Source organism: Wasmannia auropunctata, unplaced genomic scaffold (assembly GCF_000956235.1).
Source record: "Wasmannia auropunctata unplaced genomic scaffold, wasmannia.A_1.0 LD335987.1, whole genome shotgun sequence".
Lineage (NCBI taxonomy): Eukaryota > Metazoa > Arthropoda > Insecta > Hymenoptera > Formicidae > Wasmannia > Wasmannia auropunctata.
The window spans coordinates 1,296,401-1,319,110 of record NW_012026903.1 but is presented as its reverse complement, the minus strand read 5'-3'; the positions used below and the strand labels follow the sequence as shown (position 1 = coordinate 1,319,110).

At 34.1% G+C, this 22,710-nt stretch overlaps 1 protein-coding gene across 6 annotated transcripts in view; it reads left to right on the top strand.

Annotated features, from left to right (window-relative positions):
• Positions 1-18,333, top strand: part of LOC105454222 (DENN domain-containing protein 5B) — a 20,486-nt gene extending 2,153 nt beyond the window's left edge. The window contains exons 2-21 of one of the 6 annotated variants that reach the window (XM_011696702.1): positions 50-167; positions 8,764-8,873; positions 9,249-9,469; positions 9,807-10,001; positions 10,638-11,109; positions 11,241-11,377; positions 11,459-11,646; positions 11,728-11,897; positions 12,005-12,216; positions 12,322-12,528; positions 12,619-12,627; positions 12,869-13,043; positions 13,374-13,638; positions 14,199-14,306; positions 14,807-15,071; positions 15,603-15,870; positions 16,114-16,426; positions 16,516-16,692; positions 16,771-16,978; positions 17,068-18,333. In XM_011696702.1, coding sequence (XP_011695004.1) covers positions 50-167; positions 8,764-8,873; positions 9,249-9,469; positions 9,807-10,001; positions 10,638-11,109; positions 11,241-11,377; positions 11,459-11,646; positions 11,728-11,897; positions 12,005-12,216; positions 12,322-12,528; positions 12,619-12,627; positions 12,869-13,043; positions 13,374-13,638; positions 14,199-14,306; positions 14,807-15,071; positions 15,603-15,870; positions 16,114-16,426; positions 16,516-16,692; positions 16,771-16,978; positions 17,068-17,257 — 4,008 coding nt within the window. In that variant the 3' untranslated portion in view covers positions 17,258-18,333. Of the gene's footprint in view, positions 1-7; positions 168-1,046; positions 1,270-8,763; positions 8,874-9,248; positions 9,470-9,806; positions 10,002-10,637; positions 11,110-11,240; positions 11,378-11,458; positions 11,647-11,727; positions 11,898-12,004; positions 12,217-12,321; positions 12,529-12,618; positions 12,628-12,868; positions 13,044-13,373; positions 13,639-13,839; positions 13,876-14,198; positions 14,307-14,806; positions 15,072-15,602; positions 15,871-16,113; positions 16,427-16,515; positions 16,693-16,770; positions 16,979-17,067 lie in introns of those variants that run through there. The other 5 variants (XM_011696705.1, XM_011696704.1, XM_011696703.1 and 2 more) reach the window with 5 other exon arrangements.
• The last annotated feature ends 4,377 nt before the right edge of the window (positions 18,334-22,710 follow it).

Here is a 22,710-nt window from a genome sequence, read left to right as displayed (position 1 = left end):
CTGCTGCTGCTGCTGCTGCTGCTGCTGCAAATCGCGCGTCTCGTGAAAGATGAACGGGAGTCTGGGGATAACGCGCGGCCCGGAGCAACATCCACTGCGGTTCGCGGATTACTTCGTGATATGCGGCCTCGACAAGGACTCGGGTCTTGAACCGGACAAGTATTTCGGTGAGTATTTATTATGTCTCATCATCGTGCTTTCCATTTTGCGCGCTGACACTTGCTCCCGTCGCTATCTCGCGCTTCTTTATTCTCGGCATGGAATAAACCAAAAGAGAGAGAGAGAGAGAAAGAGAGAGAGAGAGAGAGAGAGAGAGAGAGACAGAGTGAGGGGGAGGGAGGGAGAGTGAGGAAGAGTGCTCCACAATCGAAATAGAGCTCAACACTAGTCGCGAAAAATGAAATGTCAAAGGGACAAACGATACTGTTAAAAATAATTCTTCGTTCTAAATGTAATCCAGGCGGACAAATATTTAATTCTCTATCAAATCTACAGGAGGACCCGTAAAATGAAGGGCGCGACTACTGTATTATACAGTGCGTTTCAAAATCATCAATTCACGATTTTGATGAGCGGCATCCGCGAGGCGCGACAATTGTTTCAGTGTCAATAATAATTTCGTGCGCAATAGGTGTAATTCAGTTTTTCACGATGCTTGCCCGGCGAAAACTTCAATTACTATTCACAAATCTAATGGAACTTTCATTCGCGATGTAATTGGACGATACTATACGCGAAATTTAATTTGTCAAACGCAGTAAGCTCGGGCTAAATTTGAATTTAAAATGCATCTCATTCCGAGTCGAAAGTAGGCTATCTGTATGACTCACGTTTGAATTTTGCAAATTAATATATTTTTGCAAGTCATGTGTACGCACGCATACACGCATACCATCGGACGATACCGAATTAACGAAACGAAAGGCATACATTTAAGCATATAAAACGTAAAGAGGTGTATCTCTCAGCGATACTTTCTTGAAACTTTCTGCATTCGAAATGAAACGTGGCTTTTAGAGGAGGAAGAAATTGAAGGACGCACAGTGTAGAAAGCATGGTTTTTCTCGTGCGATTTGACTTTTTTCTTCGCGGAAGCCGATCTCCGGGTCTTCGCAGCATGCGGAATGGTCCAGAGCGTTCGAGCATTGTCGGCCCTTCGTCGTTAGGCTGCTGAATGGTCTGGGATGCCTCGCGATAGGGAGTCTCACAACGTGCGGCAAACGACAACCCCCCTGAGAAAACGTCGGGTCGGCTTTCCACGAAAAAAAAGTAAGAATCGTTTCAATGGAAGAGGTCCCCTTCAGATCTCCCGTTACTAAAGGGACTCCTGTATCCCGCGTGACGAGTTTCCTGTTCCGCTGCCAGCTGTTGTTAGCCCGTATTATTTTATTGGTTTCGGACCGATTATTTGCTTGCTCAAGCTTTAGCCTTGAAATTGCTCGAAGGTCTTGAAGATCTTAGATAAAAGAGGAAAAATCTCTTAAATAGATGTAGAATAAATAGGGATGTTTATTTAGAATTTTTATGATAATTTTTATGGAAGTATTTTCTTTTTTCGTAAAACTGAATAGCGAATTTATTTATCTATAATATAATTTTATGTATGATGCAATATTTATAATATAATCGAATTATCGGATTTGCGTAGGGTTTTAAGATTAGCTCTCAGCGAGATTGGCAGCCGCCAAGATCCGCAGCGTAAAAATATCCATTAAAAAAAAGAGAGATAACGCATGCCTGAGAGTAAGGTCAAAGTTTATATGTATGAGGAAAGATACAGGATATTTCATATTGCACAGGATATACCGTAAAAGTTTCTCTAAGTAGCGAATATATTTCGCGTAAGATTAATGGCGACCTCAGACAAATCTAAAAACTTTTTATAGGGTGAGATTGCCATATTAGTTTGTCATAGTACTTGGACAAGTCTACTTTTGAAGTAAAAAACCGGATAGTTTTATTTTTGTTATCAGAATGATATAATTTTTGTAATAATGACTCTATATGTTTAATATACGCTACATCAACGAATCACAATAGAGTTCATATGATTTTCTTCCCGTTTCTTTTGTGTGTTTTTTTTTACATAACTGTCAAGCTGATTTTTTTGCAAAATCGCGCACTTGCAAATACCAATAACTGACGACTGTCGAGAGCGACACTTCACCCAGTTTCACAGTACTTCTTCATTTCCAGTTTCAAATGGAATGCAATAACTCGGTTAATTAGCGAGAGCGAGCGAGCGAAAGAGAAATATTCTCTGTTAGAAGTATTTTATATTCATCAGACGTGTAAATTGAAAAAACATTCCACTCTCTTTGTTCGCACAACTCTATTGTACGCCATGCAAAACATAGGAAATGTATATTTTTCTCGAGGTGTAGCGGGAATAATTTTTATTGAAACACTTGGATATATTATCGTGTCTCGTGATTGTTTTTTTTTTCTATATTTATTAGGAATGTGATTTAGTTTTGAGGGTTTTGCAAGATATGGCACTAATGTCAGTGTTGTCGAAGACATTACAATCACAGCTATTGTTTCTTAATGCTTTAATATTACTCTATAATATTTAGTCATTTACTAACAATATACGCAGTAAATATCGTATTTATATCATCTTAAAAATGGAGCTAATTCCTAAGAAGCATTTTTTACCTCATATTACATTATCAGTGAAGCAAACGCTATTTTCCAGACTATGCTCGATCTAATTATCACTTATTCCGATCAATGCAACATATCCTCTAGTCTATAGAGGATACATGCTTTCATAATTTCGAAGAAGTTCGAAAATTTGGTGAAAATCGAATCAATTCGAAAGAAAAATCTTTTTATCGTCGCGGAGTCCATCTCTTGCCAGAAAAAGTTATAGAAAACGAAGGGAAATATTTTGATTAAGGTATTCGTATAACAAATCAGTTTTTGAGAAAAAAAACCCTCAAAACTAAATCACACTCCTAAGTTTATAGTTTTAATCGTCGATATATCTTATAATTACATTTTTAATCCTCAAGTTAATAATAGTTCTCATTTATTGCATATCCTTCGGTTAACTTCGTTTTTCTTTCCTTTTTTATTTTTAGCAGACTCGTCTAGTAATCTTCTTACTCTCCTTTTTTTCGCAAATATTAGCCATCCATATTTTCATGCTTCATTCTTTTCGCTTAGGGCCTCACCCTTCTTTACGTACGTCTAAAGACCAGCAGAGTCTGTAGAAGGGTTGCATTACCCCTTAAATACTTATTTTTAGTTGGTTAGATTTTAGGTGTGAAATATCAGTGCTATAAAATATTTTTTGTATGTTTTTACCGACAAATTTAGATATGCCATTAGGAAAATGGTTATGATTTAATTCAGGGACGACTAGGCCATTAAATAAATGTTACACAAACGTATAGCAATTTTTTAATAAAAATTGTGAACAGAGTTGTAAGAAAGAATTATGCTTAGATAACAATTTAAAAGAATTATATAACAATTTAAAATAACATATAACAATTTAAAATAATTATAGTTTTATAGAAATTTTATTAAAAAATTATATTACTAAATATAATGTATTTTTGAAAAGTTTGATTTCTGAAATATTTAACACTTATACTGCTTAAAATTTTTAGATGTTTAATAAACATTTTTTTTTACGCGGAACGAGCTTTATTTTTTGTCACGGGGCATAAACGTTTGTTGTGCGCCTACGTGCATATGCGTCGTATAGGACTTGGTCCTATAACCATGCTTCCGCCTTTTAAACGCATACTTAAGTGCCGGTAGCCCCTTCATGTACAAATGACCCTGTACACGATGACATCATACGTGCTCGTAAGGAGGGGAGAGGCAACTTATTCGGATGCGACACTTTGGGAAGCTCGAAACGGAAAATGTGGGAACGAAAAAAATACAATTCTTGCATCTTTGTCACAAACCAGATTTATTTATTTAATATAAGCTATAATTAGTATGTTTTTTATTTAATTAACATTAATTAATATAAGAGAAAAACTTGATTTTTTAATGGAAATTTCGGGAATCCGATCATAGGATTAAAAAATATAAAATTATTTTTGAAAAGAGTCTGAAATTGATTTAATAAACATTGGTTTAAAATAAATTTCTTATTATCTGATGCATTTTTAAATTTGACTTATTTATTTTGGAATTTTATGACGTTTTAAGAAAATAGCTTTTGTATGTTGGAACTTGAATGTCTAAAATGCATCAAAATTACATATTTATCCTAGTTATCAACGGGCTATACACAAGTTAGGGTCAACGATAATTTTTTATGACTGCTGATAAGAGTCTTCCAAGAATAATACTTTTGAACGTAAATTTTGAAGAATATAAAAGAGTATAAAATACATTACATAAATTATATATACTTCTTAATATTATTAAAACTGTATTAATCAGTTTCCAACTTTCAGGAAGTTACTTAATTTCTCACAGAGAAATCCTTCATTAGGTATAACTTTTCAATAAAATTTCCTTGACGGATATTTTACAGCTTTTTTTCTAAAAAAAATTCTCCAAGATTTTAGTCTTCTCTTTCATATATTCCCAACGTAATTGATTCGTGATTAAAATTGATAATTAGTTACACAATTAAGAACTTTGTTGACGAAGGAAAAGAATCAAGATTTTTTTTTTCAAAAAGATAATACCCATGTACTTTATTTCGTTGTCGTTTTATGTTTCGTATACGAATTTGCAAAAGCTGCATCCCCTTCTTTCTAGCTGTCGCGTGACACATGCGGTTCATACACGCGTTCACAAGCACGCGTGGGCGTGCGTGTTGCACGTGTACGCAAAGGCGGATTCACGGAAAATATTCGTTTGTTCTACGCCTCTTGTACGAGCATCATGCTCTCGAATCAATACTTTCCATGGCACAGGGGCATATCGTTCATTTATTGCTCGTTTTCTACCCCTTTTCTTCTCCTTCTTCGGACGTGATTCTCTCTTTCTCTTGTCGCGCTCGTGGTTCGCTCTCCTCTTGTATTTTGTATTTACTTCGTGCCACGGATGCATATAAATCGACCGCGTGATGTTTATCTTCGAGGTAAGTACTTGGGTTGCTCGTAAACGAGACCAATGATCTCTGCGAAAGGAACTTTGATAAAAATTATAGAATATGTATGACACAACGGAATAACTGTAATTTTACAATTATACTTAAGTATAATATACATATATATGTAGTTCCAAATTAGTTTTTTAAGAAAAAAAAATATAGTTTAATAATTTTCTGTAAATTAAATATTAACTAACTATATGTGTATATTTTTTGCTTAAAAAACTATAAGTTTGGAACAATATATATTATACCTAAGTATAATTGTAAAATTACAGTTATTTCGTTGTGTATATAGTTTAATAATTTACGGAAAATTATTAAACTATACATATTTTTGTTAAAAAAATATATATTTGCTATCTTTGATAACAAAACAATTTTTCAAATATATATTTAAATAATTCAAAAATTATATAGATATAATATATATATATACATAGCATTGTGCGCGCGCGAAAGAAAGAGAGAGACAGAGAGGGATTTAAATAAAGTTAAGCTGAGAAATAAATGTGCAGTTAAGATCCTGGAAAAAGAATCCTAATTCTTTTGCGCACAAGCCATCTGACTCTTAATACGTATATTAAATATATATTTTTTCTTGGTGTTGTTTTAATTGATTTATACAGTTACTCGCAACAGGGAGATTTGTAGAACAATTAAGAACCGGTGCAAGACCGTCTGCTTTTAAACTACCTGTTCCGCTACCGTTAATAACCGCACTTTGATGTTGCGCGTAAGGTATGGTGTAATTAGGAGTATACTCGCGTAATAAGACCATCTTGGCAGCGATGCGTGTACGAGAGTATTATAGAAAGTACGGAGACCCGTGTGTGTATGTGTGTGGGAGGGGAATGGAGGGAGAGGATTTAGGGACAATATATTCGCGTAATAACTGGAACGAGGCAGACATGTGCTGCAATGTTACGGGCGATTTCGTAGCAGCATTCGTACAATAATTACGATGTTGAAAGTAAGCTATTCTATAACATTTTCACCGAGCACGAACTCGTAAGATACGTCTAAATACGATCGCGAAATTATTAAGCATCACCACGAGATTCACGACGTTCAGCGAGCGTTTAACTAAAGGAATCGGCGAACAATTTTCTGCGCTCGATTAAACACGATGACGACAGAACCGCATGACTCGTTTTCGGAGGGGATACGCGCAATGATTTTAGATGAAGCGATCGTAGATAACCTTTATCAATAATGCTCGTGTCGTTGCATAAGTCAAATTGTGATAATCATTTTTGTTGAGTAAAAATTTTTGTCTTTTATTGAGGATATATAATTAAATTTGAGGAAAACTAATAATATGCATTATTTTATAATCTTTCTTTTGATTAAAACAAAATGAAAAATAAAAATTTGTAACACAGTAAAATTTATATCGTCTTTTCTGTGTATAATTAGATATATTACTGCTAAAAATCTCATGCAGTTTATGTAAAAATAAAATATATAATAGTAAGAAAATGTATTTAAATAATAAATGGCGCATACAATAAAATAGAAGTAATTGAAGTCGAAAATTTTTTTGATTGCCATTTGTATTTGTAATTATAACGAAGAAAAATTTGAATAAAAATTATTCACGAATGAATATGAATTCTTCACAAACTATTTATTTCATGTAAATTTGTTGCGAATTTTTACAGTATTGCTGCTGCAATATATAACTAGAGATACTTTGGTTGGAGTCTAACGCGCAGTTTTCTAAAAATAAAAAACATATTTTTTGTAGAAGGCTGAAACTCGCTGGACCGATCCGATGTACGGCGCGATTTATTATTATTCGGGAATCCCATGTATGTGTAGATGAGAAACACTGAAATGTATCGAAAAAAAAACCTATCGGCCTGTTAATCGAAACTGGTGATTTCGGCGACGACCGACTCACTCGGCGGCGATTCAATCAGTCCATTCGATTATCACCGGCTACTTCGCGAACATCATTTCCAAACGGAGATTGACTCGCAGACTAGTTTATAACGTCAATTAAGACCTCAGATTAAAATCAATTTTACATGCGTTTATTCAGGCATACGCGTTTTATACATAGATATATTAGAACAGCTACTAATTTATATTTAAATTTAAAAACTTATACCTATACATACAACCATCCTCGCGGAATTTTCAATTTTTTTGCAAAATATTTAGAGAGAGTGCTATTTTAATATATTTATTATTTTTACCAGTGTTATATTGCATGATATTTTGCGTTAAAAGCATATTTTATTTGTATTAATATTTAAATTGACATTAATGTACGAATAATAATTATTGCATGAATTATTGCTCTCTCTCTCTCTCTCTCTTTCTCAAAGAGTTTCAGCGATATAAAATGCGACATATTCAAGCGGGAAACTTTGTAATAATGGGATGTGACAGAGTTAGTTTAAGATAGGATTCAATTGTGTTGCTGCAGCGAGAATTATTACGTAGAACGGATTCTCGGATGCACACGTAGATTAATTCGGAGCACGAACTTGGGATGTGCGTACTATCCGACTTTAATCCGAGGAAAGTTCGACATTGGCAAACGGCTTATGAAGCTTTACGCAAGACTTTCGCATACGGAAATAATGCTCGGATCGAATCTCATTTCCTAGTTCTGATCATTATCTACCTCGACGGTTGAGATAAAATTTCAGAAACTTCGTGTGACATTCGGAGCGATATTTCCTGCAAATGCAAATAGCTATCTTCTCCAAAGTGCAATACAATTAAATAACGGCATTGTGGTGCAAATTATACAATTATACGCGTTCTATGTGAGTAAATTAAAACATGAAACCGTTTAATATCGCAAATTATACTGGCAAATACATTAAAAAATTATATAATTGCAGTGCAGTTTACATTATTTAATTTACATTTTTATGCGAGCTGTCTATGTTTCTATGAATAGGTATATATAAATTTTTGTAAAATAAAATTAAAACTTTACGACGAGCTCACGCTCATTTTTCTTCCTTTACGTCGAGAAGAACGAGGGCTTAATTGACCGTGATCTATTGGTTGATTCACTGATCGTGATTAATTCTTGTTGCAAAGAATATTTCACAATTCGCGGTGTTCACTCGCACCGTTTCCCTTCCCTTGCGTCTCGCAAATGCAAATTCATCGTTTTGGCGTGGTTCTTTGATCGCGAACGATTAACTTCGTACAAGAATACTCTTGTATTCTGACGAGGAATACTCCGGAGCACTTGGCACGACGCCAAGGCCTTCTGGACCATCTCTCTCTCGTTTGAGCCAGGTCCGTGGGACCGTGCGGCATGTTCGATAACAGCTTTGCTGATTCCGCTGTAAGATAAGCGTTACTCTCGTCTCTCTTTTTCTCTCTCTCTCTTTCTCTCTCTCTCTCTGTTCCCACGTGAGAGCTGAGAATTTCGTCGTTTGCTAAAGATTGAGTTGCGCGTTGAATTTTCTTTCCCTCCATCACAAATATTTTGACTGGTGCTCGCGAAAAAAAGAAACCACACACTAGATATGCTCGGCTGTAACATTCGTGACAGAGAGGACGAACAAGCGGAGTTTCTTTAATCGTTCCTTAAGTGGAAAAAAAATTGTCTCTCGCGTGACTACAAGAAACCTTTCTTTCCGCAACGTGTTAAGAACGATAACTCGATGTTTACGAAGGGTATTAAGTCTATTTTGCTGTTCGTTGTTTTGCAGGTGACTCATTGCAATGCACACCCTTGGATCGAGCGTACAAGAGCAAAGTATTAGGACATTATCCAGATTCGGTACCATGGAATCCGTTCGACGAACACGCTGTTTGCATGGTATGTGTATCTGTTATGACAGCTGATTGCTAATTAAAATTCCATCGCGTGTTACAAGTTAGTAATGTAAATATAAATTTGTATACAATTCACTTATCGAAAGTGAGAATTAATTTACACTAGTCGAATCAATTTACAACATTCATTTAGTAACATCCATCCAGTAAATTCATATATGTATTTGTTGTGTGACTAACTAAAGTTAATTAATTAAATTAATAATAATCAAATGTAAACTATACAAAGTTTACTCTACGTTACGTAGGAAGCTGTCGGTCTCGAAGCGTGTTTTAGTGACGTTTTAATTAGATTCAGGGAACACATTTGCGTCTCGCGCAGTCGAGGGGAGTAACTTATCGATTACATTGATAATAGCTTTGTCTGCCAAGCGGTTTGCGATTTCGTACGCAAAAGCACTCAGTGGAGCCGACATTCCACTCCTTCGTCCTCACGAAAGAAGACGGACACCGAACGTACGGGTTCAGCCTCGTTTTCTACGAGGAGTGCCGCAATCGCAAAATATGCGCCGCTATGCAAACACTACAGGCGATGCACATCACGGAGCTCAGCAGCGGTCAAAACGGCACGCCCCCCACGTACGTTTGCTTTCCGTACACAATTGCGTTTTCTAATTTTCTTTATTATTCCCGCATATGCCCCCCCTTTTTATGCCAAATGCACAAAAATCGACTTTCTCTGTCAACTTTCTCGATAACTTAATTCCCATTTCTCTTTTTAATCCTTATTGAGAAGTAAAATTCACTTGTTAAAATTGATTGAAAAGAATTTGATAAAAATTAGAAATCGTTTCGAATGCGGAAAATCTGTGAAAATGTATGAAAACGCGCTCGGTCTCGCATACAGGCATATCAATTAAATCCCTTTGCTCTTTTGTATTTCGGAGCTTTTAAAGTACATTTCGCGATTTTTCAGTGCGAGAAAGGGTCAGGATGGACATAACACGAGATCGCTGCCACGTCATTTTAAATTGTCAGCCCATTCGCCTGGCGCTGCTTTAGGATACTATGACTCTACCAAAGACAAGTTGCTAGTGACCAAATCAATATCCTTGCTATGCCAACAACCTTACCTCCATGCGGCGAAGATGTTCCTCACTAATCTCTATAAGTAAGATATCTCGCGAGTCTCATAAAGCTCCATTGAAACTAGCTGACACAGCTTTATTCTTCTTACATAACTGCGTTTATGCTGCGGTTCGTGAGAGCACTTACAAGTCATAATATTACGTTAGAACGCTACACAAATTCTGTCTGTTAATGAACATAAAAGAAATTTAATTTTTAAAAAGGATTTGTCAATTGGGATTTTTTTTTATTAATTTGCTTATCTCATCACTGTTAATTTTTGTTAGAAGTGCTTCTCAAATATTGTGTTTAAGCTCGTATTTTCAGCATGAAATTCTGCAAATTACTGACGCAAGGCAAACATCCAGTCTTTATCAAGTGCTATAGAAATATTTTTTTTGTTGCATCTATTATCATTATAATTAAATGAAAACTCTCGTGTAATATCGCTGCCTTTGTTTCATCAATTATTTGAAATATTTATTTTTGATCAATGATAGACTAACAAAAGTGTCTCAATTTTGTATGGTGTGTAGATATCGATCGTTTAAAAAACTAAAGATTTTTTTAAGAAGTGATAGATATTCTGTTTAATTAGAATAGAATTTATATATGTAACAATCTATATATATTACAATAACATTAAAGAGTGTGACATAATTAGCGAATTTTTTTTCAGATGTGTTCCTAGGCATCCCGGACCTGGTCTTAGTTTAGAATCTTACGTGTATAACCTTCTGTATAACGTACCCGTACCGTTATCCGGCAAATCGCTGAAGTTTTTCGTACCTAATGACGAACCGGCGAAATCGCCGCTAGAATTGGTTATTCATCAGCCATCCCCATCGCTGGAGCTGCCGATGTTGGACTATCCTCTCAAGGATGTGTTCACGTGGTTGGGCTCAGACTGCCTAATCCAATTGTTCACGTGCGTGCTGTTGGAGAACCAAGTTCTGCTGAGAAGCGCTGATTTTCACAAGCTGATGGCGGTGTCTGAATGCATAACGGCGCTCTTGTTTCCTTTCTCGTGGCAACACGTATACGTACCGATATTGCCCGCCAGTCTGCATCACTTCCTAGATGCACCTGTGCCCTTCATAATGGGTCTACATGCGCACAATGAGGGAGGCGTATTGAAAATCGCTAGCGAAGTACGTTTTCCTACATCTCCCTTCCATATTTCATTCCTTTATTACATTCGAGAGAATTAATATTCTACGAAAGATTAACGCGATTGTCTATCTGTCAGTTGTGAGTAATGCCGATCACGTTTTGATTACAGGCAAACCTTTGTTATGTAGATATAGATAAGCAAAGTAGCCAATTTCCGGAAGAATTACCCGTGTTTCCTCATAAAATGCAGTTTATTACCGAGATCAGAGCGCTTCTAAACAAGTACAAAATACCACATTCAGGAAAGTGAGTTACTTGTATTTAGATCGAGATGGAGATTCAATTTGTTACTCCGAGCAAAGTCTAAATCGAGCAAAATTTTTATAGGACTGATAACATGGTCATTAATTATTTCAATGGCGACATCATGACCAGCAGCCTGACACTTCCCGGTTCTGGTTTTCATCTTCCTCGCAGAAAACATTCTTTGCACGATGTGCTGGATTGGGATCGGCCGGAACCAGGGCCTCAGTCGGAAAATCTGCAAAGAATAGTGGATATCGTTAAGAGAACAGGTGAGATAACTTCCCAGTATAAGTATAGCAAAGCATTCTTATCAGGATTATTTTTAAGTTCTTGATTTTCCGTGCTTACAGTGAACATGGATGATATTGATCCTGTAGAGGATACCACGGAAAGAATACTCACGCCGCAGGAGGAATATCAAGAGACTCTTATCTTCAATAATGCTGTTAGGGAGATCTTTTTAAATCGTTTTGTACAAATGTTTTCTAGTTACGAACATTTTGTTATTCAACCGAGTCAGGTGAGGACATGCAACGTTTCTACAAAATAAAGCTGAAATCTGCCTCTTGTGCTTATAATAAATTAATCATAATAAATTTACTTATCATAATAAATTTTACATTGAAGGACAAGGATGAATGGATAAACAATAGGGATAGTATGCACGTTTTCGACAAGGCCACGTTTTTATCTGACCAGCCCACCCAGCATCTGCCGTTTTTATCGAGATTCCTGGAAACGCAGATGTTTGCTTCTCTCGTCGATAGCAAAGTGATGTCGACGTGGAGCGAACTCGACAGTAACATTAAAGTTTTTGACCAGAGGATTTCTGCTCTAAAGTGAGTCATAATAATACAATGCTTTCCCTACTTATTTTTATGTAGGTGAATAAGGCTAAACGTATAAAGAACTTTAATCCACGTTTAATCTATTCCGTATTTCAGGAAGAAGGTCGGAGAAAGCATTATACGATCAATGCGATACGAGCCTTGCACGAACGTCGCGGATACGCAAAAAATACTCGAACAGAGATTAATTAACATAGATTTTGAAACAAATCCACCTGTGGAGATTCTTCCTCATAGAGCCGCATATTTTCGGAGTTTCCCGCCGCTAGATAACGTCGCGTTGAATAAAGAGCCTGCTCAAAGGTACATTCGCGACATTTTTATTTAAAAAATATAATCTTTCATTTTTAAATGTATTAATGTCTGCTATTCCTATTTTGTGCTTCCGAATAGTATACTTCGGTAAGAAAAACAACTTTTAATATAACAGAATAAAACGGGGCTTACAGCAAAGTGTATTTTATTCAATTTTTTAAAGTTTTACTTTAAAATCGAAAAAATTTCAAAGAAAATCTTGTGAATAATGTGTAATTAATTCATTTTGCTGAGTCTTAAAAAAAATGTATTTTGTATATATTTATAAATTGCATCGTAAATTATTAATGATACAGATATATAATTAATCGATTGCTTCTACTTGTAGTAGTAGAAGAGGACAGACACAATGGAAATACAAGATGAAATCTATAGATACGAATGGGAAACCTCCAACACCACAAGAATCTCAATCACCTCGACCTCAAACTAAACTCTCGGCGGACATGAGCCCCGCTTTAATAGCGCAGGCTAATTGGACATTCGTAGAAAAATTGCTCAAGGTACTCAATCTTATGAATATTATTTAACGTAATTGAGATTTTATGTACATTTATTATTATAAAATTATTTTCTATAATTTAAATTGTTAAATGTAATTTATTTTTGAATTACTTTTTAAAGTTATTTTTTTTTACTTAAACTATATATTTAATGTATAAAATGACGAAAAAATTATATTTCTTTGAGGAGAACTACATTTATATACATTTATCTCATATAAATTGTACACGTTTAATATTACAGTTAAAATTCAATGTAATATTAAATAATACAATGTAATAATTATCCCTAATTTATTACAATTTTAAAATCGTCGTTTTTGTTATAAGGATTGTAAATCCAAAACGAAGAGAATGCTAGTGGAGAAGATGGGATCGGAAGCCGTCGCGCTTGGTCACGGAGGCGAGTCTCTGTCCGACGTCGAGGAGAACACTCTAGTCGCTAGTCTCTGTGATCTGTTGGAACGAGTGTGGAGCCACGGGTTGCAAAATAAGCAGGGCAAGAGCGCTCTCTGGTCGCACTTGACCATGTATCAGGAAGCAGAAGAATGTAATGATGCGACTAAGTCTATAGATCCCAACTTTCTTTCTCCTGGTAAGATATGCTTGTGTTTTAATGTTGCATAAATATATTGCGGTTTAATACGATCCCCCCAAATATTACATTTTCATATCTTTCATCTGATAATTATGCGCGTAGATATGATACGTATATACACAGCAGAGAGAGAGAGAGAGAGAATAATCAATCGATTGTAAATTACATTAAATTTATTACTATTTTGCGGAAATGCAGCGCTAGCGTGGTCCGTGCTGCGGAAGCGACTCGATTGTACGTGTCTCCGTTTTACAATAAGATAAAGTATTATAAAGTAGAGATTAGTGTTCTCTTCGTACGTAGATATCCTGCACTGTTAGTTTTGTAAGTGATCCACCAAAAACAATAGTTGATATTACGTGTTTTTACGCTTCACTGCACCGTATTATTTTAGTATCTTTGATTATTCAATAATGAAAAGCAGATTAAAGCGCGCACACGCGCGAAGTCTTTAGATTTTATTAAACAATAATATATGAGCGATTTTATTATTCTGTTTACCATTATTATGTTTAATTTTCCTTTCTTTCTTTTATTTTTTTTTATGTTGTAACTAGCTAAGAAATCTCCGAATAAGTTTTTCGGGATACCGGATCGTTTGATTTCAACTTTGAGAGGCAAAAATATTATTGAAATTGCTTCTTACATCAAGGACAATTTTAATGGTAAGCCTCAATATCGGCTTGCCGCAAAAAGACAGTTTTATGAACTAAGTTCATTAAGTAGCGATTCTTTTTGTGAAACTCGTGTGAATGCTCTCGATTAACAAGTATTTCAATAACAAATTATAGTGATACTTGTCATTATATATTATTTTAATACTATGATTTTTAAAGATATTTATCAATAATGTCTTCAGTGAAAAAAATGCATGTCAGATTGCTACGATGTAATTATATATATATATATATATATATATATATATACATATGTAATGTATTTTTATATGAATTACGTATGAAGATTGTGTGTACATGTTTTTGAATATTTATATGAAGCATGCTGCTGAATTTGCATGTATTTATTAATGTATGCTCAAAAATATTTATTGAAGATGATTAGATTAAATGTTTGGCCATAAATGATATTGTCTTTGCTTGTATTTTGTTGCATCCCCTTGTTTGACTGGAGGAATGTCTATCTAAAATATTTTATCTTGCGGTAGATTTGTCGAATCTGCAATTGGAGGCGGACGTTTCACCCACGAGAAGCACTGATAAGCACAAATCTCCCGGTGAAAAGAAAACCGTCGGCCCTGAACACCTGAGGCCTCTCCCGGATTCTTTAAGCTTCGACATCCGTAACGTTCAAGCGATGACCGATATAAAAACACACATTGGATATGCAAGAGCTTGGGTGCGGTTAGCGCTTGAGAAGAAATTGCTGTCGCGTCATTTGAAAACGTTGCTGTCGGATACTGCTCTATTGAGGTACATTTTGGGAATTATTAAATATAGTCACATTTTTAAATGATATATAAAGGGTGTCCGATAATTATTGACACAACGCTTGCAGAGAGAACGGATATACATATATTTACATTTCATCCAAATTTTCTTTATTTAAAAATGACACGCAAGAAACTTTCACATATCATTTCTCGCTTATGATGACGCACAATTTTAATATGGCGGTGATTAGGCAGAAATTTTAGCCAAGAATCTTGGCCACCTTGGGGACTCAAGGTCCCCAAGGCGGCCATTTCTGCCTCACCGTGATCATATTGAAATTGTGCGTCGTTAATTCATTTTTACGAGGGATTTCGGATGTCATATAAGTCGCAAACCGTAAAAATTTTACAATATGTATCGTACAATATATATGCTCGTATCGTAAACAGTAAGAATTAATTAATCACAATCGAATGTGAATTTAATATTCCACTTGAAGAGAATATTGCCGCGCGACTAGTCAGGAACCTTATAATGTTAACTAATTCGTTACTTTTTATGATTTGTCAGGAGTCAGTACAAAAGATCAGCATTTTTACGTTGTGAAGAAGAGAAAGAGCAGTTCTTATACCATCTTCTGACACTGAACGCCGTCGACTACTTCTGTTTCACGAATAACTATCCGACGACGAAATTACCGTATCGAGTTGTGATTTTTCCCAGTCGAAAGGCAAGCGCCGCCACTACTTCGGCTAATAGTTGGATCGCCATTTCTGGCACCCTCTGCGAAACTAATCCCGTACCCATACCAAAGGGAGCACTCGAATTTGTATTTCATGTAAATATTTCAATTTGTATATCCTAAAAATAGAGTTATTAATTTTACTTAAATTGACTCTTTCTAAAGTAAGTGACTATAATTGAGCCAGTCATTTTAGAGTGGCAATTATTCTCAACTTTTATCAACCTACATAATAAATGCTCATTTTCAACATTTTAGAAGCAAATTTTTTTTCTAAACTTAGTGCAATAGATTTTGTTTTATATATCATGTAATTATTTTTATACGCTTCTTTTTTAGCATAAAAATTTAGGCGTGTTGTCTACGTTACGGATTGGGCACGACAATACGGGATTATCGCCAAAATGGATGGTGGAACATGTTGTAGTGAGAAACGAAGTGACTGGACACACATTTAAGTTTCCCTGTGGTCGCTGGCTCGGTAGAGGAATAGATGACGGGTCTACCGAACGTTTGTTAGTAGGTGCTTTAGTACCTCGAAGCATTGACAGCGAAGAGTTGGTGGAGTCATGTTCCACACCTCCCAGATGTAGATCTCCGAGTATACCTAGGCGTCCTATATTGTCGCAAGTTGAACTGCAACACATGCTTGGTAAATTATTATTATTACTATTATTTACCTACTGTATATTGTATGTATGTACATGTTAAATGTATTACATATCAAATGTAATATTACAGGCGAAGCTGTAAACGCCATAGTCAAATATCACTATCGAAGAGAGTGTCAGGATGGTTCTTTGACGGCGCTGTTATGCGGAGAAGGTGGTCTTGTTCCGTCTTTGGAACAAATATTTTTATTTGGCTTTAAAAATCAGAGAATCTTTGGAAGGAACTTTTACGTATGGGACTACCTTTGTAAGTACAAATTTAATTCGTGACTTTAATTCATGACAAAACTATTATTAGAAAAGTGTATAATTGAAATTGTTGTAGTGCGCGTGAAAGAAAATTTCGAGATATCCTTGCTGGAGGAAATGGATGAGTATTCTCAAAGACTCAACCGAGATAGAAGATATACAGAAAGCAGCCAAAGATTCACGATCTTGAGATGTTATTGCCATCTTATCGATCAGATCAATATATTTAGTCAGACTTTAGGAAAAGATGGAAAATTCCAGTTATTCATCTGTTTAGCAGCGAGGTAAATTTATAAAATGTTTTTAACAAGATTATCCACTTTCAATTTGTCTTTCGTTGTTATTCATGCCCGCTCGTTAATGTAACTTTCAGAGAACAGCTTCTTCATCCAATGTTGCGGCCGATGAGCGATGCGCGTTCTACGACGGATATGTACGAGGAGAATTCGTTTTTGAGAAATCCCACGTTATTGACCTTCTTCATTCATATTCTTGAGCCGTTGAGCGAGTTCCACATTGTCCTCGAGAAGAGCTTGACCCACGGAATTTCAAGTATATGTTAGTATTTGCCAAAACGTATCGATGTACACTAATTCGTTGCAAATACTCCATGTTCTTTCGGTAAATGTCATGAATCGTGAAATGTTTTTAATCTTAAAAATGATACGTCCGACTTTCCGTTATCAGTAAGAATCTATCTGTTAGTGGTATTTTTTAATTATTGACAAAATTAGAATGATATCAAGCTTCTTTGATATAGAAACATATTAATTGACAAGAGAATCGATTAATTGAACAACAACAAAATGACGAGTTGGATTGTTATTACGTGGGACGATAAAAAGCTTGGAAAATTTCATTTATTAAGAGAGGAACTTGGTAGAGAGGAATTAGAAGGATTTAATATTGAAACATTGAAGACTGTTATGGGGATGAAGCTGTACAGTATGCTTTCACGAATAACAAATTAGAAACAAGAAATTAACGCGAGATTTATTAGATGTAACGTTAAACAAGGAGAACATAAATCTCATTCTGTTTCAGAAGCTTACGATATTATTGTCGGTGATAAGAAATTAATATTTAATCAGAATATATATTTGGCCCTATCTTGCCATAGTTATTAGCGATAAAGGTGATGTTCGTTGAAATATTGATACTAATGACAAATTGTGTACCAAAGATGTGATCCCAATTTAATCATTGTCATTTTACATTATCATTGCTGTTAGATGTTAAGTTTCTGTATTATTATATGTTGTCGTATATTTTTGACGCATTCAGAATATCTTTCGAAATAATTTTTATACCTGTACATACGGACTATCGTGAATTTTTTTTTTATTCCGCGCAAAAATATGTTTCGGATACAAAGAATTATCAAAGTATCCGCACATAATCTGATGAGTTTTAGACAATGATTTTTAGGAAAGTCAGAAAAAATGATTTTTTTTACATGGCTGTGCTTTGACACTTGAAATCGAAATATAACTTGTGTTGAACGTGAGAGCTAACATGACAATTTTATTTTACATGTATAATATTATTGCCGCATAAACTCTAAGGTGTATATGTTCCAAAAATTATACGTATATGCAAAGTCTCATAATAATAAAAAAAAACAATTATTTTAATAAAATAACTTCTTTTGCCCTCCGAACACTTGGCAGATTTATGCTTGAGATTATTAAATTAATACGATTAAATTATTTATATATAGTAAATTTGTTATAACATATATTTTTATCATAATTGCAAGAAGGCACGAACTGTCACCAAACTGTATCGCAAATGGACCAAATGACGTAATCATCTTTAGGTTTGCACAAAATCTAAAGCTGGTTCTCTATTAGTCGTATCGCAAACGTTGCGATACAGTTGTGATCCAATCGGCGTCAAGCTAGTTTGAGATTGGAACGTTTTCGACGCTGCCATTCAACTAATGCAGAGCTAGCTTAACAGTGCGCAAGTTTAACATAAAAATGGAGACCGTAAAAATGAGCGAAAAAAAATGACATGAGGTCAGTGTCCATGTTACATAAGTTATTAAATAAGCTTATAAAAGATCCAGTCCTCTTCTCCGAGGTTACTCTTCTGGATGAGTTTCCTAAAACCGACGTGATTCTTCCTGTGGAGAGATTCAGCCCTAGACAGATTATTGAGAGTACGATGGAAGAACATAAGCATACCGCACGAAACATTTATGAAAATTCTGCCGAATTGAAAACAATTATTTTTGAACAGCACAATCCATTTTCACTAATAATATGGAGTTCCATTTCGATATTTCTACTACTATAGGGTATTAAAATATAACATCCAAAACGAACCTATGCAGGAGATAATGGAGATATTAATAAATAAGTACAAGATAAAAGCTGAGCCACAAATAGCGAATCTCGATCCAACAACGGTCACTTTTCACCGAACAGCGTACTCTTTTTCGAATGTCATTCTACATTTTTTTTGATATTTGTTTAGGTGGCCATGCATTTTTCTTTCGTAATAATTTATTTACGGCATGCTATGATCTTCCATCTCACATCTTGTCGCCTGTAATCGTATCAGTTCTCCCTAAGTTAAATGATCCTCCCGCGATACTCACAGCTGTAGCTCTTAAATTGAACGATAGTTACGCGAGCGGTCCCTCTTCAAACGATATGAGCGATCCCTCTTTAAAAACTCTATTAACCACAATCTATCACCGCGTTCTTATATCTTATAATGCCACGGTCTTTCCTGAACGTTTCAAACTACAACTGTGTAAGAAATGGAAAATTGTAGTGAAAATGGGAAATGAATATAATTTTAATCCTATTTTTCAAGAATACCGTGCGAAAGCTAAAGAACTAATATCAGAGGCCAGAACAGGAGACTCAGATTTAAATGATATACTGAAAAGTATATATAGTTTCTTTTCTCTTTTCTAGTTCTGTTATAGACTTAGCTAAGTAGTTAACGTTACATCGTCAAGGATTCGCGACTTCAATTGACTAGCATTTATATATCATTTAGAAGGCAAGAATTTGTTTTAAAAATTCATGATTTTTCTATCAAATTGTATTTATCATACAATTGTTATTTCTCTAACTGAAAGTGCATGCATTGCTTAAGGATTTTTCTCTGTTTCAATTGTTTTCTTAAAGCGTTTCTTCGTTTCGCGGAAAGACTCTGAAATTTTTACATCGATATATTACAACTGTAAAAGAATAAAATACCTACAATGTCGTTACACAAAACTTATGTAGCCGATGTATTGTGATCATTTTTGACTGACGAATGATATGCGTGTTACTTTTGTAAGTGTACATCGTGTTTTGTTTATGTCGGGATATAAGCCTCGCGGCTGCATTTTATATGATCACGTTGAAGTGGAGCTGCAATTGTACATGAGATCAAATTTTATGGCAAATATTTTGTACGAATATCCCTCGATATATCCCTGACGAAAATTTTTCTTAAAATTGTTTACATAATTTTTCAAAATTTGTATTTAAATTTGAAAACCTTTTAGAAGTATCGCATAATTTTTTAAAACATTTTTCAAATTTTTTAATACAAATTTGAGCATTTTTTAGAAATCCTAAAAAAAAAGTACATGTTTCTAAAATTCTTTATATACGTGAATTCTGAAATATTTTAAAATTTCTCATTATATTATTTTCGAAAAAAATTGATAAAATCTGAATTTAACTTTCATAAATTCTCAGAAATTTATATTTGTACAATTTTTAAAAATATTATAAGATACGAGAACTTTTTTCATTAGGGATATATCTCATTATTAGCATTATATTATCAGCATCTTGTAATATATGATGTAACCTGTTCGCGGAGTACAAAATTGTAAAGAGAAAGCGATAATAGCGGCATGCAGCATCGCGAAAATACGCGGCAGTGATGCTTCCACGTGAGCTCATTAACCGTGCTAATTCAATATTTATTGTAGCCTATATAGTCTCAATAATTTTGTAATTCCCGCTGTTTACGAGATTATTGCTGTATATACATGAAAAATTATTATAAAATTTCGTCTATTGTATAAGAAATTTTACAAAGCATTCAATATCTAAAGATATGTATATATATATATATACACATATATACATACATATATATATATCACAAGGTATATTATGTACAGTAGAATAAATCATCTCATCGCAAGGATTAGAAATTTATTAATATCCACCATCGTTATTTGTATATCTATATGTATACTTGCGTATATTTTACACTTTTTAAGTAATCTGAAGACAAAAGGAAATTCTTTAAAGAAAACTCAACTACTAAAAAGGCAACAATAACAATGTGAAAACAGATAATTAACATATAAAGAACAGCGTTTTTATCGTCTGCAGATTATAACTTTCACATTTTTCTATATATTTATTTTCAACAAATTTCATTTGACCTTTGCATTCTTAAATTTGCTACATTTTGCTTTAAATTGAATTAAAGATAAGTAATTAATCGAAGACTTTTTTTTAATAAAACAAGGTTCTAATATGTTAATTGCAAAGAAAAACTTTTGTGAAAGTAAAAGAGATGTGAAATGAGAAATATAGTTAGATAATACATCACAGAGAGACATCTCTCTGTTTCCCGTTTCGACAAATTCAACATGAATTATAGCAAAATGTATACTCGGCATGTTTGATATAAATATATTTGTTTATAGTATAAGTGATTATCCTTGCTTTCCTTTCTCGTCATTCTCCGGTTTGCCTTAAACAAATTCTGCCCGAATAAACTCTTTTCCTCAGTAGAGTTTAATCCAAGATGAATTATTGAACGCATAATGCATGTTTATGGAAAATGTCAACAATTAGAAAATGTATTTTACGATTAATTATCAAAGTTTTAAGTTATAGTTTTAAGTGAGTTTTAAGTTTAAATTATCAAAGTTTTACAATTTATTTCAATAATGCAAATTGGTTTCGTATTATAACAATTATATATTATGGCATAAATTGTAAATAATACAATTATAGTAGAAATGACAATTAATAGATGCTTAATAAACTTTAGTCCAGTTTTCTAAACCGTATTTTGCAAAAAAGAAAGTCTTTCCAACATATACACACACAATGCAATATCATTATTATAGATTTTTAATTAATATGACGTTTCCTGCAGGAATAATTGCTTTCTTTTAATTTCGTAATGTGTTTTTTGTTAATCAGAAAACAATTTTTAAGATTAAAAATTGCTAGAATTTTAAAACATTCTGTTATTAGGTATATTACTTATAGATATTTTTTTAATTCGTGTATATCAAACGCATCTATGTTTTGTTAAGTTAAATATAAAAGCCAATAATTATGCAAAAAGAATTCTTTTTCTAAAAGGGATATCTGTTTTTTTTTCATATATATGTCCATATATATCTGTCCATATATATATATACATTTAATTTAATACTATTTCAAGCTCAATAAAATAAACTTCAGAAAAGGAATTGTTATTTGATACGACTTTTTCTGATCTTAATGGAAGGAAGTTTTATAGGTAAGATGGAAAGATAATTGATTAAAAGATACGTAGAGCACTTGTATAAAATACCGATGCTTTATTTTCAATCGATGCCGCGAATACGCATAAGGTATGTACACAGACCGTGGACCATTTTACATAGTACAATTCTCATCTATGCATTAAAAAGAAGTAATTTACGTGCTAAACTTTAAAAGTAACGCAATTATTAAATGTCTCGTTTCCCTCTGTGACTCGGTAAAAAGTACGGTAGATCAGATTCGATGAATATCTCGGGCGAAGTGTGATTTGAGGTATATCAGTATGGTACTCCCTATTGCGCTATTAATAATAAAAAAAAACGAACAAGAGACAAACAAAAAAACCATTCGACATTTGACAGGCCAGTGAAGTTTCGTGAAAAAATGTCTGAGAAAATGTACACGTATCTAACCGAGTTGTGTTATGTGTATTTATGTCTACGTGTTTATAATCATAAACGCAAAATGAATCACCGAATCATGGAGTATGGTTTCCGTGC